The 17,117-nt window shown below is 38.5% G+C and overlaps 2 protein-coding genes across 2 annotated transcripts in view; both read right to left on the bottom strand.

The window, feature by feature from the left end:
• Positions 1-1,377: 1,377 nt before the first annotated feature.
• gad2 (glutamate decarboxylase 2) lies at positions 1,378-14,005 on the bottom strand. The gene is made up of 16 exons (XM_030767529.1): positions 13,936-14,005; positions 13,485-13,547; positions 13,133-13,273; positions 12,242-12,475; positions 11,520-11,610; positions 10,255-10,367; positions 9,563-9,678; positions 8,799-8,878; positions 8,615-8,669; positions 8,317-8,433; positions 7,185-7,249; positions 6,784-6,862; positions 6,518-6,667; positions 5,185-5,292; positions 4,059-4,148; positions 1,378-1,551 (listed from the first exon to the last, which is right to left on the bottom strand). Exons 1-16 carry the CDS (start codon positions 14,003-14,005, stop codon positions 1,378-1,380), a joined length of 1,746 nt encoding a protein of 581 aa, XP_030623389.1.
• A 2,910-nt stretch (positions 14,006-16,915) lies between these two features.
• The window catches only part of myo3a (myosin IIIA), a 39,397-nt gene continuing 39,195 nt past the window's right edge, over positions 16,916-17,117 (bottom strand). The window contains exon 37 of the mRNA XM_030768932.1: positions 16,916-17,030. Coding sequence (XP_030624792.1) covers positions 16,916-17,030 — 115 coding nt within the window. The remainder of the gene's footprint in view (positions 17,031-17,117) is intronic.

The raw sequence follows: 17,117 nt of genomic DNA, 5'->3' as shown, positions 1-17,117 counted from the left end.
ATAAAGAAAATAATATTTTACCACACAAATAGAATCTTGCTTTATATACACAGGTGTATACACACAAATATGTGCTTAATCAACTATTTACAAATCATGATCAAGAGCATATAACGATGAACCATAAAGAGGGAAACTTGTGCTTTTCGCATTCTTCTTACAACCATTCAAATTTTACAGGTCCTTGAAGAAGCTAGCTATGCCAACAACAAGAAAATCTGAAAAGTTTTCCAAACATCTCTAATATTTTAGATATTCATTACTGTCCACCCCCCCCCCCCCATCTGTTTCTCCTTTTGGACAATGGTGCTTTCAATTTAGAATCTAGAATCTTTAGTGCTGTACCACTTGAGGTTGACAGTGTGATATTCTTTGAGAATTGTTCACCACTGGATTTAGGATTTCAACGAGAAATTAATCTTCATTAAGACAAAGCTATATTTATTTAACTTTGTTACGTGTCCCTGATTAAAGTCTCTCTTAGCACCTCCGCTTACGATCTGTACGTCAAGGTTGGACTGAGGAGTATTCTCACAACTATTACATGTACAGATCATAGTCTCTTATGACACGTGACATAACTGATATGAATACATGAATAAATCTGTTTCTTTCTAAGACGTGCTCTAAGACGTCTCTCAACTTCCTCTGAACATGGAAGGATGTGAGCCACTGTCTTTAAAAGACGGAACTCAAGTGCATCATTGGTATATATTTCCACCTGCAATCCTCTCTGTGGATGGTCCAGTTTTCTTTTTCTTTTTGTATATTATACATATGATTTTAACCATGCTTATTTATATAACTATTAGGACTGATGTTCTGTCTTTGTTTGTTTGTTTCTTTATTTCTTTCTTTCTTGACCAAATTTAACTATATATTCCAGCATGGCTTCAAACAAGATATTGTAGTTTCTACATATTTCTAAAAATAATTTCCTCATAGTGCCTGTGATTTTAAAGGCAACAGTAATCTGACTTGAGGTAAGCAGTGGTGCACTAATAAAATGTTTTTTTTTTCTTAAATAATATATATGTTTTTTTTCTGGCACTTAGAATGTCAGGTCAAACAGATTTAATAAAACTTTTGCATGTGACCTATTGCACTAGATAAGAGTGAATAACTTTGTAATCTCTACTATATATGAAGATATATATAGTACACTAATGTGGACAGAAGTAGCAGACAAAAACACTTTTACAGGGCTTTGGACAAAGATGTCCACAACAACGCTACAATACTTATATACTTTCTTTTTTTTTAATATATTCATCTATATGAGACTTTGGAGGAGGAAAAATAAATTACCAGTACATTCACAACAAACATTTCATTCGTTTAGGGACACGAATGCAAAACATTTTGGTGTTACAAGTCTTATAGGTCCTGTCCAAGTCGCTCAATCTCCTCAATTAGAAAATCGATATCCTCGAATGTGGCTGCCGGGTTGGAGATGACCATGCGGAAAAAGTTGACTTTGTCTCCCTGCGGTTGGTAACTCACCATGGTTGTCCCATACTCCATCATTCTGGCCTTTATCACAGGGGCCACCTATGAGACCAGAGAGTGAAATACTTTTGTGGTATGGTAGAGGAAGCCCACACTAAAGATGATGCTTCTAAAGTTACATTCTCAGACATGTTGTCGGGTCAGTAACTCTAATAACCAGTTGAGTTTTGTCACAGTGTAAAGTGGAATATAGCTGCTTGAAGTTATTACTGCTGTTGTGAAAAAATTTGGCACACACAAAAAAACATTTGTCCTTCGTTTCTGGAATTAAAATCATAAGAAAATGTGTTGATGTTTTGAAAGGTCTGATGGCCAAGATCTGGACATCTCGTATCGGATGGAAGGATACAATCCAATTAGTTTTCCATTCTCAGATCTGAGACAGTACCTAATGGTTCTGATCCTTTCTCTGATTCTCTTTATCAAGCCCATCCCTACCTCCATCTGTGATGTGCTCTGAGTGGGTTATCTGAGCATGTACTAATGACCTTTTCCAGAGACAACTATCACTGGCGGGCAGTGAACCACAGAACTGGTGACAACTAAATCTCACAGCGGTGAAACTGCCAAGAGTTCAACTGGCTTCACAAAATTCTGAAGTTATCACACACTGACACCTGGTTCAAGTAATTTATTTTTGGGCTGTTTTTAAACATAGGTAATGTTCCTACGCTCTGTGCAGAGGCCGACTCCATTTTGTGAAGTACATATAGCAAGTGTATGGATGACAGCACAATCATGGATACAGGCCAGATCACTAAGTGTGTCTCACACTGAATTTTTCCATTATTCCATTATTATTTGGATGATTTATAGTTTTAGTTTCTATTTGCAGGAATTAATATAAAAAGCCATGTATTTATCAATAATTGACTTTTGTAATACCTACCACACTATAATAGATACTGTAATTATGCATTATTACTCTGTAATTATCTTACAATAATGCCACAGAATTACTCACATATCTTTACATTTTATCAAGATTATAATCTTTAGACAATGGCCATGAAACACTGCAGAAACAGTTTGCCACACTGTGCATTGCACAGCACCACGCAGAATATGGAGCAGTAAACACGAACATCATTTCTTCCTGATTTATGCTAGGAGATTTCAATCACCCTCACTTTACTATTCATTAGTTCCTGCCAGTAATAGTGACGGTGCAGTTCTCCTCTGCCTGTTACAGCTGAATGCCCTGTCAGCTCTGAATGACACATTGATGATGGAGGAGCTTTTTCAGACCTCTATGATTGTCTCTCACTTTGTTTAGAGTGAGCAAAGAAAAGTCTTACATGTATGCAACAGAAACTCCCCTTCTAACAACCTACAGAGCATCTTTGGGACACTAAAATATCTAGTTCCGTCTCTTAAAGTGTTTTGAGTATCCTTTGAACACTGTTGTGAACAAAAGCATTATACTCTAGCACCATGCTGATAGTAATGTCGAAACAGCTCCATCAAAAATAATGAATACGCACAATATACTATTTTGTCTGCGCTGCACTAAACAAAGTCTCTGTACAGATACATCAAAGTTTTCTGAATAGGAAAAATTCTTTACGGTTTTATTTAAGCCATGACCACGCCTTCCATACTCAGCCCTACTTCTGCTCATATTGGTCAGATTCAGATAATTAGTACAGTCGATCTGAGAGAGAGAGAACAGAACTTTAACCACCATAATGGGCCCACTAAAGCCTCTCATCCCACAATAATTACAGTCACTTTCCTCCCATAATGTATTGCAGGTGTTCTTCTCTAATTGGCATGTGAAGGCTCCGACGGAGAAATAATAAATTATCGTGTATTGAAGGGATTCGCTTTATTGGTGCCAAGCATTGTCACAGAAGAGCTCATCCAACCGTCACTAGCCGTATTTTTGTAAGAGTGATAACTAAAACAAGACAGGGAAAATGATATAACTTCTCTGATTGAGCTGCTATTTTTTCCACTCCTCAATTGCTCTCAGAGTGTATGTTCGGCAAATTAGGCTGTCATCTGTAGGAACCCAGCACCAAGCGTGAGGCCCTTGCTGAATGCGGGTTTGTGTGTGTCGCCCCTATAACAGGTAAAGCGTGACTGTTCTATATTTAGCTCTGGATTTAAGGCAGTGGAAAAGGGTGGGGTGTGTGTGAGTGTGTGTGTGTGTGTGAGAGAGAGAGAGAGAGAGAGAGAGACTGGGCCTTTTGTATGGCTGGCACGAACGCCATCTGTTTCCTCTAATTGCCGATTAGAGAGCTCCCGCTGCTGTGGGCATCGGTGTCTCTGAATGGCTGCTTTAGAAACATCTACCATCCAATGACTGAAGCCATGACTAGCTGCCCCTCCTTTTCCATGCACTTGGATACTATGTCTTTCATTTTAGATTTTCTCATTGAAATTTGAATTGTCAAGGTTACACAAATAGACCTAATTTTTGTAGTCACTGATGTTTTTTTTAACCGGCATCCTATTGCAAGCAGGACTTTTCTTTGGTTTTAATGGTAAAAATATATTCACCATATCAGTTACAGTACGAATATTATCTACGTATTGTTACTCACCTTGTGTAAGCGCTTCATTTTTTCCACTTTGTCCTCAAGGTAGCGGACACCCGGAGGAAGGTACCAGAAACACACATTGGTATGCTGAGGCTGCAAGGATACACAGAGCAAGACCACTTAATGGTTTAATCAGTCCAAGCATAAATACATCCATCCAGCACTCCACATGAATTATCATGCACGCACACACAAAAAAAAAACAAAGCCAGAGAGAGAGAGAGAGAGAGAGAGAGAGAGAGTGTGAGAGAGAGAGCGGGAGAGAGAGAGAAAAAGAGAGGGAGAGAGCGAGAGAGAGAGAGAGGGAGAGAGAGGACACCAAAGAATCCATTATAATGGTGACAGAATATGTGATCAGTCTTGGTCTGCAATGGCAGGGATGTAATGCGCATAATTGTTCCTGTCAGTTTGGTAGCTGGCATGTAATCTGCGCAATCAAAAGGGCAATTCACACTCAGACAAAAGAAACTCAGCATGTTTCTGTGTGCAGGTAGCTCATCGAGACACACTAGAGTCCATTAAAGCCACTCATGTCTTTTGTCTGGCACTAGAGGCCATGCTAGAGGAGGGGCCTGCATCCACACAACTCATCAAGCATTATTCTGGTCAAGCACAGATGGGACATCATCAGTCATTGCAGACACAGGACCAAAGCTATGATTTTTCATTCAAAATGATGCCTCATCTCACTAAAATGTAAACACAATATTAAGTGTACGATATAAAATTCAAAACCTGGAAGGTTTTGTTAAATTCTGCATAAATGTGTCACATCTGTCTACATTTTCAGTGAGTCATATAAATGCAGGTGACGTATGGCACTCTAGGCCAAATGTTGATATCAGGGTAGCAACAGCCACAATTTGCATTTAAATTAGCCTCCACATTAGCCTTGACTACAAACTCATTTCAAGGAGAAAACATTTAATTTCATGTCAAAGTACCACAATACACTTCTGTCTGCTACACTGAAAAAAATGCCTGTTCAACCCATGAGTGAAATAAGATTAAATTAGCATATGGTACAAATAGTTGCTTTCAGATTTCCAAACATTACACTGCTGTGTATATACCAAAGCTCAATAAGGAACTGAAACAAAGGTCAAATATTTTCACTGAAAGAACTTGCCTTTCCATCAAAGACCATCTCATATCCTTCCCTGTCCTTGATCTTGTTGTAAAGATATTCTGAAAGCTCCAGACACTTATCAATTTGAGCCTCAAATCCAATGGTGCCCTATGGAGAGACAGGGACATGTCATTAACAACGGAGACATGACAACCAGAGACATGACATGGAGTCCAGCCCTCTGGGCTGCCTCTGGAGCATGATGTAGAAACAATGGAAACAGTGCTGACATATTCACTTCATTGGGGGCTTAGATGATTTTAGTATGCTGTGAGCAGGCAGGAATAACTGAGGAGAAGAAAAAGAAGAAGAAGAAGAAGAAGAAGAAGAAGAAGAAGAGGAAGAAGAAGAAGAACGTTAGATCATAATGAAAATATCAGTGATAATGATGCTGATAATGATTATATTTCCATGAACAAAAACTTCCCGGATTAAAATACCATGTCCTACATTTTATGAGACAATAATATATTTTGCACATCACAAACCCTTTGCTGTAAATACAGCAGTCAACTCTGACATTCTCATTGGTTTGATTTGGAGCTGGCGAAAGCCTCCAGGATCAAAACGCTCTTGTTCAGTGGTGTTAGAAGCAGATTCAATTAATACACTCCAGTGTCCCACTGGTTTTGACAGCAGATGACCTGTTTTTTTTTTCACAGTGTGTTTCATAGCCTTCCTTAGGCAACAAACAAATGTGATGCCTGACCCACTCCAAAAAAATAAAGGAATCCACATAATGTGCACCATTCATACAATGGTTGATTAAAAAGTGAAAGTAAAAGTGAATTTGTTCTTAAAATGTTGAATATAATTAGCATAAATAGATACGATTTTGTGGATAACTCAAGCTGTCGGGATTAATGCTTTCTAAGAACAGAGCAATCCCAGGCCAGCGTCCAAGCACTGTAGATTCTGGCCAGCTAACAAACAATGACTCTGACCCTCGTCTGCCAACAGGCTGAAATGTGCTGATTGTAACTGTCAGTCCACATGACATTATCACATTATCAGTTGTGGGAAAGGCATGCGTTTGTTTGCTCAGATTACACTTCTCTCTGTTTGTCCTAGTACTGCTATTTGTTATTTAGAGGAAAAATCGTCAGTGAAAGCCTTTAAAGTCCTGCCAATTACATTCAGCCTCAAGGAATAAATCAACAGTGGACATACTACACAGGCAGCATTTTAAAACAATACATGGATTCCTCTAGGAAAGCATTTTTACTGTTAGAAAACTGTAAAAAAAAAAAAAAAAAAAAAGTTCTAGACTTTTCAAGCACTTTTATGTCCTCAAAATCAAAATAATAAAAAACCTCTAATTTCGGTAAAGTACCTTTGCTCTCCACATGAGCCACAGTTTGAAGATGTCAACGTGGCGTCCACACTGCAGGGCTTTATCCCCAGTGTCATAGGACAGGTCGTAGTGTTTGTCTTGCTGGAACAGGTAGCAGGCATGCATCTGGTTGCAGCTTTGCATCAGCCCCTGTATGCACAAACAGGACTGTTAAAACACTGAAAATACCTCCTCATTTTTTTTTTCTTATTTTGCTTTGTCTGAGAATAATTATTATCCGTTCAGAAAGATGCCTTACTCCTTACCTCCTCTCTAACTAGAAGGGCAGAACACTGAAGTGGTACAGCCATCATCTTATGAGGATTCCATGTCATTGAATTAGCTCTGTAAGTGCCCATACACATGAAAAGCACAGTCAGATTATTAAGTTATTTCTATATACCTTCTTAATTTTGCTTTCTATGACAATGCAAGCTGATCATGTGACAGCAGAGGGGAATCTATTTATATTTTGACAAGACACACAATCTTGATTTATGCCAGAGACACGAAAACCTGATGGTACTTCAGCTCTCATTAGAAATCCATACAGTTATGTCAACTGATAATCAAAAACAAAAAATTAATTCTGAGAGGTAGATTCACATTGAAATTTCCTGTCTCTGCAAATATGCTTTACGTTCTCAATATTTCATACTGGCCTGACCTTTCAACTCCATTCAGTTTCCATCTGTGTTTCCTCGACATAAGAAGACTTCCTCCCCAGGCACCCTGCACAAAGCCACATAGAGGTTAACACCATAACACATCTGTAGCTATCACCTCCAAAGGCCACACTGAACTAGGTCAAGTTCCAAAGTGAACTCTCACTGTGTTGCTTGTGTCAAGGTCAATATTTAATTCAGTGTCCCTTTGCTTACCTTTCAGCGCCCACTGGTTGGTATAAATGACAAAAATAAACTTTCTACAAGTATTAATATATGTCATAATCACCTTTGTCCTTGTAGAAACTTCATGATAATTTTATTCTGAAGTTTTTAGGAATGAGTAACTTTTCTTAGACTGGAGATAAATGAAATACTATATTTTGGTTAAGCTGGGTCTGCCAGAGGCAAATCATCTGTGTTTTGCTCTAAGGTCTAACAGTGAGCCACACTCTCCAGATTTCCTCATATGCTGCAGTGGTAGAGGGTAAATGATTCGCTTTGGTATATTTAGGTCAAAGGAAAGCTGGAGAGTAGATCCAAATGCAGTGCATTTGTCAGACTCCAGCACACAGGCACAATATGTCTGTTTTTCATGCTGGAATGCCACACGCTATGAGTTATGCCATCACCAGCAAATGAGGTAACCTATCTCTATTAATCTCCTTTCCCTTAGAAAGCTAGACACCCAGACTAAATGAGAGTAATAGCCAGTAATTGGGAACTATTAGTTCAAGCCGGTCCATTGAAGGAAATGATTTATAGTGTAAATTTGACCTTCTTAGAGTCCACTAAAACAAAAAAAAAGTTTTATGGTGCTACTTCATATTTCTGGAAAGAGAAGAGTTGATGTCTCTTCTTAAGCAATACTGTATCTTTTAAGAAGTACTACAGAAATGTGTTTAAAATTTTATCATAAGCACTGGCGATGGTTCAACAATATTCATCAAAGTTCAAGACACTAATGATACCGGACAAATGAGAGATATTGATTTACAGCCAGAGGTCTGCGAAGAGAGCCGGCCAAATGTTGAGATCATTCTCGGAAGGATTTCAAAAGTCTGTGCTGTGCATCTCATAGGTGACACATTCAAGATGGAATCACGACATGAGCTCAGGAGAAGAATTACTCACGTCCACGTGCATCCAGATGTTGTACTTCTTACAGATGTCAGAGATGGCGATGAGAGGATCAAAGGCACCGTACACGGTGGTGCCAGCGGTGGCGCTCACAAAGAATGGCACAAACCCCTGTGGTGATGAGGGAGGAAAGATCAATGAGAGGCCATGCCACCATCCGTCTCCTCAAAATGATGGCAAATCGTTTAAATCACTCTAACAGAATCGAGCAAAATGATTATAGCCCATGCAACTGAAGCCTTTGGAATGTTTTCAGGTTCTCCAGGAGAGTAGGGCTGGACTTTGAAGTTACCTTTTGCTTGGCTTCAACTATCCTCCTCTCAAGGTCAGAAGGTATCATTTTACCTCTGCCGGAGATGAGAACAGAATTTTACTGCTTGTGCTATATGCTATTGTCATCATGACATGCTGTATTTTTTTTTTTTCTAGATTTGAGTCATACACATAAAATATTCAGAGTAAAGATCCAGACCTACCTCTCATCCACTTTGATACAGATGACACTCTCTGTGCCTATTCCGAGTGCTGCAGCTCCTTTCTTTATTGAAAAATGGCTCTGAAAGACAAAATGGATTAATCCTGTTCAATAACAATGAAGTATTAAGTGAACCCTCATTCAGGACTCATATTAATAACAGATCAGGGCAATATAATACTGTAATAATATTCCTCTGGAGCTGAGACATTTGGATATTATTCAAACATTTTGGCGGTTTTTCACAGCCTTTGTAAAATGTCTGCAGAGGCCTGGAGGGTAAATATCAGTGAGTGTCCTCACGCAACGCCAAGCTGAATGTCAGCATCACATTAACTCTGGTGTTGAGAAAGTGACATACTGACATTTCATACCTGAAGAAAATAAAACTAGAAGTGCTGCTGAACCTAAAAAAAGAGACGTTGGTCCTATTTTATAAGGGAGAAAATGACAAATTAGTAGTGTGTATTCTGACATGCGAGAGAACAGCCACGTACTAAAGATACTAAATGTCAAAACTATTCAAATATGGAGTTTCCTGAAAGCCCAGACTGTTAAAGCATGTGCTTCACATATGTTAATGCATTCATATTTCAGTATTTCGGTTGAATTAAAGTGTAAAAGTCATGCATCTCATCTTTCCAATGAAATCTCAAGGTCAAGTAAGGCACTGACTTTATTCATTTCATCCAGGGGAAAAAAAACAGAAATAAAACAGTGTGGGGAAAAAATAATCATGTCCGTTGTGTTAAAGAAAATACCTACATGCTCAGATGTAAAGGCAACCAGCTTGGGAATTGAAGACATCCCTTTCTCCTTCACTTCGGGAAACATCTTGTAGCGGGCAAGCAACATGGCGTACATGTTGGAAATGGCGCCACCTACAGGAAACACAGCATCCCCCTCCCCTTCCTCAGTCACTTTGTGTAAGACCTGACTGCACTCAATTAGTTGCCTGAGCTCATGCATGATATGGAAGGCTGCCCTATTTCTCCTCATGATGGTGACTGTCAGTACCATAACAGTCTATCACATTTATCAGTCTGAAACATCTGACTCATTCACAAAGATCAGTCTTACATATTAATGAGACAATGCAGAGGACAGAGCATCAGTGATCAGTGTCTATTGAATTTGTGTCCACTATATCTGTGGTTGGTCACACAATAATGGCCAAATAATGCTTAAAATATCCAGTTTTGTGGAAGAATTTTTAAATGTGAACATCACCGCAACTCCTGGAATTTGGAATTGACTTGAAATCTTGATTAGTAATTGAAACGACGATATGTGGGCCTTTTGAGATGTTTTTGAGGTAAACATCTCATGTCGCGTGCACTAGTTGTTGGTGAGATTCAGACAATCTACGATCAACAATCAACCCAGAATGGAAGTAGCTCAAGCTGTTAAAATGAGAGGTTTTTTTTTTTTCTTTTTAGAGAAAGTCACATGCTTACCCGGCGAGAATATTCCATCCCCACGGCCGTCTTGCCAGCCAATGATCTCCCTCATCTTCTTCAGAGTGACGTATTCCAGCAGCACAAACACAGGAGCCACCTCATAGGTGAACCTGAAATCCGCAAGGAGATCACATGTCTCAGTTACGCAAAAGCAAGGCCCAGAAACGTCATTCAGATTGGGTTTTCAAGTGAGTTTTTTTTTTTTTTGCAATACTGCAAGGTTTCGTAAGACTTTGTGACTGACAGAGCTGGCTGAGGTTTAAGTGAAGTGTTTTTTTCCCCTTAAACTGACTGATGCACATCAGACACACCTAACAAAACATTAGCAGTGGATTTAGTCCATCAACGAAAACAACCACTTGACCAGACATCTACATACAGTACAAATCAGTTCTTGTGCTTATGAAGCTCAATAAAATTGTGTTATCATTACAAACCAAATGCCAGTTATCAAGCAAAGTAAATGTCAGTTTGGTTGTGATCTAAAAATAGCTTCTATAATACATTTATAGATAAGAGGATCACGATTTTTTTTTTTAAATAATGAGCACTGAAGGTGTAGCAACAGTATAAAATAGGGAAAAATATTTTGGAACAAGATGAACTTGATTAACACTATAAAGTAAAAGGAAGAACCACTTATAATAATAATAATAATAATAATGATAATAATAATAATAATAATAGTTATTAGTTATTATTATTATTGTTATTATTATTATTTTGGTAACAGTCTCTTTGAGGCTGAGACCAGCCAGTTTCAAAGAGTCAAAGTGTCTTCTCAATCAGTAGCTCACACATGGATTAATTTCTAACATTATGAAAAGAAGAAGTGGTTATTATACCTCTATTAAATGAAATATTGTTATGATGATTCACTGGCTAAATGTCAGTACACATCACACTTCATGTTTCTAAGAAGACATTCAGAACAGAATCCTTTATTTTGGAGGGGGTGGGGATCTATCACTGCAAGCTCACATAAAATGAACTTTTGGTTTCCTTGAATTAAACTGATTGTAATTCCATTATAAATTTCTGTTCCCAAATGATTGTGATGATGGAGTTAGGGAGGAGGGGGAATTAAAACCAGACTGAATTCAAGGCTGCTTTCATTTTCATCTCTTTTACATTATTTCTGAGAACAAGGACCTGTTATCTGTGATAGCAGGTCCACAAACATAATGCATATGCAGACACAGGAAACGGAAATGGTCGCCACAGGCTTTGTGTCTTTCTATGATAAGAAGAGTCACACTCACATATTGGTATTGGCAGTCGACGTTAGCCAGTCTGCTGCCAGACCAACCATGTCTAATCCGGTTGAGAGCTGATTGAAGTACCTGGGGTGTGCTATAAGTAACCAAAATATTGAAAGAAACAGAAAAAATAAATTAATCTGATGAGGTGTGAGACTGCCGTAAATACTACATTCTTTTTATTTTTTCTTAGAGGTGTGTTTTTGGATCTGGGCCATGGGCACAATATACTGAACTATATTTTTAGCGCGAGTTCCTAAGTGTTGTGGGCATCTCGACTACAATATAGACTACTCAATAAATACAGCAGCGATCAGTCCCCATATTTCTCTACATGCCATAAAACAGCAGAGTGACATCGTTTCATTAAACGGATTTTTATTGCATTATTTTTCTCAGCCGGGGTGAATGCTGACCAGTTAACTGATATCATCGCTGCTTATTGAAGCGATGTCTGCATGTTGACTGATAACGTTCCATCTTCGCCAAATAAATCTTAATCTATGCTATCCCTCGCTTTTCAAATTAAGCTAATCCATACCTTATCACAGACTTTAAAAATCAATATAAATTCGTTTGTTTTCACAGAGCTATAATTAGATTTTGGATTCGAACAAACAATAAAATCTGAAATCCAGTTGCCATATCTTACGCTCTCAATTCCGTCTAAATTTAAAATGCTAAAAACGATATGTTGAACTACAAATACAAAAGTCATCAGTTACCTGTTTTGATAGCGTATTTCAAAGTGGCTCGGCAGCTTATTAAAATATCATCCAGGGTCTCCGGCTCGTCTGATAGTTCCCAATTGTTCCTTTGCAGCAATTCATTTGGATAGTGAAAATCAATCACTTTCGTTGACCTATCAAAAGACTCCACTATATATGCCAGCAGAATATCCACAACTTCCTGAAGAAAATTCATTGTCTTCATGTCTCCATCCAGGGCAGGCAAGAGATCTGCAAAATAATATTAAGCATTCCTTTATATTCTAAGCAGCTTTAAAAACGTGAATTGCATTGTGATTTAACCTTGACAAACTAAGGACAATCTTGCTTCATTTATGGGCAGAGGCGACAACAGAGCAGATTTTAAGAAGCGACTGTATCAAAATGTTCATGTTCATCTTGTATGTAGCAATAGGCCACTGACTCATTGTCTGAAAACGATAAAATGCACCGTGGAGAAACAATGTGAGTGTGTACACACACACACACACACACACACACACACACATATATATATATATATATATATATATATATATATATATATATATATATATATATATATATATGTTGCATATTTGATTTGGGGTTTTTTTCCATTAACCTTTCATTGTTACAATCAGCAAACACAATGAAACATACTACTACTAATAATAAAAATGATAACAATAATTATAAGATATTGTAATATTGCAATCCAAAAATAAATAGCGAATGAGAAGGGTAATCACAGTGATAACAGAAATGTAAAGAATGTCTTTTTAGGAAAACATAAAGACTTGATACCATTAAATATATTGATAGATAAGGTGGTATCGGTATGATCTCTGATTTATTTTTTAAAGTACTGTCTGAGAAATTGAATGACACACAACAGAAGGGATTTACCTGTTGAATAGAGGTCCGAAAAACCGACCGTCGCTTTAGAACAATTACATGGTTTATTGCAGTCACAAGTCTCTGCTGTTGTTTCATCTTGTTTCGTGGATTGATCTGCTGGTTTCTCAGCCTCTCCCACGTTAAGCAATGCTAAAACATAAATATTTCGGTAATTTAATCCATACCTAATATAATACTTTTTTTTGTCCAAATGCAAGAAATGTATTTTAACTGTGTTTTAAAGGTGTGCGGCGTACGTTATTGAACTTAAATAATTGTCTCCATGTTTCCACTCGCAGAAATGGAAGTAAAAATGAGGAAAATCAGTTTTATAGGTTAAATTTTGATTAATAGAACCTACCGCATAATTTCGATCCAATGCCTCCCGAGAATTTTTGGGCCGCCGCCTGGCACCAAGCTCTAGCTATTGTATGTGAGTACAGATGAAAAAAAAAATAAACACAAGCGTGGAACTTTGTCTTGCAGGCCTAATTTACATCAAAAGTGGTCATCAAAATCAGCATTAATGGACAGGATTCAAATATAGGCTACTGGTCTCTGCACAGAAAAGTCGTCGACATATTAAAGCGCTAACCTTGAGCATACACAGTGTGTACGGATCACACAGTACATTTCCTATTTAGAGAATAGGATGTCGCTCAAAATATTGAAAATATTAAAAACCATTCGCAGTATTACGCTATGTAGGTCAGTCTCATAGCTTAGCCTTTTAATTAAACGGCTTTCTGTAGTGTACTCCATGCACTGCTAATATTATTTTCCAGAATCTAACATTTTTTGTAGATACTTACGCGTGCTGAGGCTTTGATTGCTGTCACTACTATTTTCGCCGCCGAGAGACCAAAACCCCTGTGATGCCATTGCAAATAGTCGCCAGCGGTTTACTGCTACTGGAGACGGAGACAAATAGTGCCCATCCAGACAGAAAAACGCGCCAGGGGAAAAGGGAGCTGTTCTAAGTCGTGGTGCTGACTACGTCTTGCCGGGTCTTCGGTAACAGCTGTGAGTCCAGCAGTGCATTTGGCGCAAACACAGATAAAGCGATGGTCGCACCTTCTTCACTGGAGTGTTCTCAGGTCTCCAGCGTCCACAGGTATGAAACAGCAGAGACGCCGCGCAGCGTCTACCCAGGAAATTTTGTTTCAGAGGAGTTGTGGATGCAACGAGTACACTCAGCGACTGCCACAGACCACATGGTCTGAAAACGACGAGAGGAATAGTGGCAACTGTAGACCGCTGCTAGAGATTCTCGATACTCTATAATTTTTAATACGTCGTCTTCTGCGCAGATGCGAAGTGTCTGTGTCCTGGTAATTTCAGGTATGTTATTAACTAAGTTTTACTACAGGGATCCACTAGGGATTGTAATGCTATTAGTAATGCTAGTAGTAAAAAAAAAAAAAAAAAAAAAAAGAGGGGGAAAAAAGTCGTTGTAATGCTAAGCCTGCTTCACGTCACCAAAGAGATTCCAATGTGAATCACTACGTGACGACCCAGTTTGCGTCGTGAGTCGTGACCACCTCTGAAGCATTTAGCCCCTCCTGACTCGTTGGAGCAACTTCAATTTGTCCAGACGAAAAACAATCTGTCAAAGTTTTTCCATTTTCCCAGCGTTTTTCCGTGATTCTCTTGATCGCCTTACTTCACCGGCGCAGGGGCCCGGCAATGGGCATAGATCATTAGTGGAGTCGCGTGGGTCTCAGCAGAAATCCAAGCTGGCCGCTCGGTGGAGCGTAGCGTTTAAATCTACGGTCTGCCCATTGTGTTTGGCTGTCCACTTCTTCGTATGGTGCGTCATTTTGTCTACTAGTTTGAATTTGCAAACTGCACGGTCAAAATTCCAAGCAGTTATTTTGAATCACATTGAAATAAACGACGCAATTCAAACTGACCCAGTACGCGCGCACACAAACACATAATCACTGTTATTAACATATGTGGTATTATGATGGTCATTCAGGTGTTTAGGTTTTTCATATAACAACCTATCTCAGAATAATACCCTACTGTCTCATCACACAGGCTGCAGAAATGACGGTGCTGTATGAACAAAAGACCTTCCAGTTCCCGTGTAGGCCTACAATTTCAGTGCATTATCAGTAGTTTATAGACTCGAAATTCGGAGACCGTTGGGGCTTTTTGTTTCAAAGCATCTCACTCAAAGGTTAGAGGTTCGCTCTGAAAGAACGGTTTAAAAACGGCGTGCGCTCACAAAACTCTAGAGTAAAAAATAAAATCCAAGACCTATGGCATAAATTAGGCTACCCCAACATTTTACAGACAGCTGTAATCTAAAATACCTTCTAGAAAATCACCTACCAGATTACTTATGACATTATACCAAAAGACAAGGAGAACGGGTTATCAGGTTGTTCTATGGACTCATTAACAGACTCTCAAGAAAATAAACCACAGGTACGTTCCCTGTCTTCCTTTCTCTTGCATCTCACTTTCTCTCTCTGCGTAACCACGCAGGCTTGTATGTCATGATGACAAGAAATGCAACGGACCTATTGACTGATAGTTCGTCAGGCTCTACCTCTACATTTCCTCAAATATTCACATATGAAGGACCCCAAGATGAGACATTATATTTCACAAAACAAATACACAACCACAGAATATAGCAAACATAATCTGTATAATTTAAAATATATCAAATGCAAGGGTAAACGTTGAAATGAAAAGAAACTAAAATGAAAGTCTGAAGTGTTGAGAAGCACGTTACTGAAATTATAAACTTTTTTGAGCATTTGCGTTCAAAATTTTATGCTCAATAAGTTAAGACCATTTAGCCATGACTTTTCACAAGGACATTATTTACAGTAATCTGTGGGTAACGCATTTATTTCGTGAGTATTTACACACCTGCAGTTTATATTTACAAGTGAATATACATTGAAGATGAGAAATTCTCTACATGACAGTGTTCAGATGTTTCCTGCTATTTTACACAGCATTAATATTGAGATGTTGATAAATTAAATAAACACATGAACATACACCAGAAGCATTCATTAAAGTTACCGTACTAACACCTCGCACAATTAAATTACGCTGCTTTGCAACAATGTAAATGATAACTGAAGCGATGTGAACCTACAATGCATTACAAAGCAGATATGACATGTGTGACTGATGCTTTAATAACAGTTGATGGATGTGCATATGCTTGGGGATGCATTAAGATAATCCTTTTGCTAATGACCTCCACTTATATTAGGGAGTATTATACATGCTCTTCAGATGTATCCTGCTGACTGCAGTGCATTGCTGAGGTAGTTTCAATGGAAACGTCTCTCTTGTGGGATCTTATCCTGAGAGCAGCTCTCCAAATTCAAACAAGTTCTTTCGGTAAAAACATTCCTCGGCTTGAGACAGCACACATGATCAGTTTGATAAAGTTCTTTCCACAATCCAGCAGAACATGTACATTCATAATCGCCAAACCACTTTTAGTTTCTGTGCGTGTAAAGAATATTCCATTTATGTCATGTTCCTTCTAAAATGGAGCATCTCACACCTTTTACATAATCCACTCATCTCAAATGTAGTGGAGTGTTTGAAATCAATGGCAGGATCACACCATTACCACAATACTATTTTGCGTCTTACCAGCAATTTCAGTGATTCCAAAACTACCAACAATGAGCACTGAAAGCCTAATATTTACTCGAGAACAAAAAGACCACCTGATTGTCCAAATAAGCCTCTGAGGCAGTATTTAGAGAGTTCTGGAAACTCTGAAGTGTGTAGACACAGGCAAGAGAATTAGTATTGTTTGATGAGCCTTCGTCTCTGGGAGGTCTTTCTCAGTATCTTTCTGTAGTCGTAAGGGTTGTCTTCCGTCTGGCTCTCAGTGGAAGGCATTCTGGGAAGGGAGTGCCTGTCAACAGACCGAGTCAGATAAAGTGAGTCTGCACAAGGAGGAAATGAACAGAGGACAAACAGATACAGAGGAGGGAGGTCGAGA

This window comes from Chanos chanos, chromosome 3 (genome assembly GCF_902362185.1).
Source record: "Chanos chanos chromosome 3, fChaCha1.1, whole genome shotgun sequence".
In the NCBI taxonomy this organism is placed as follows: Eukaryota; Metazoa; Chordata; class Actinopteri; order Gonorynchiformes; family Chanidae; genus Chanos; species Chanos chanos.
This window is presented reverse-complemented; position numbering and strand designations above follow the sequence as displayed.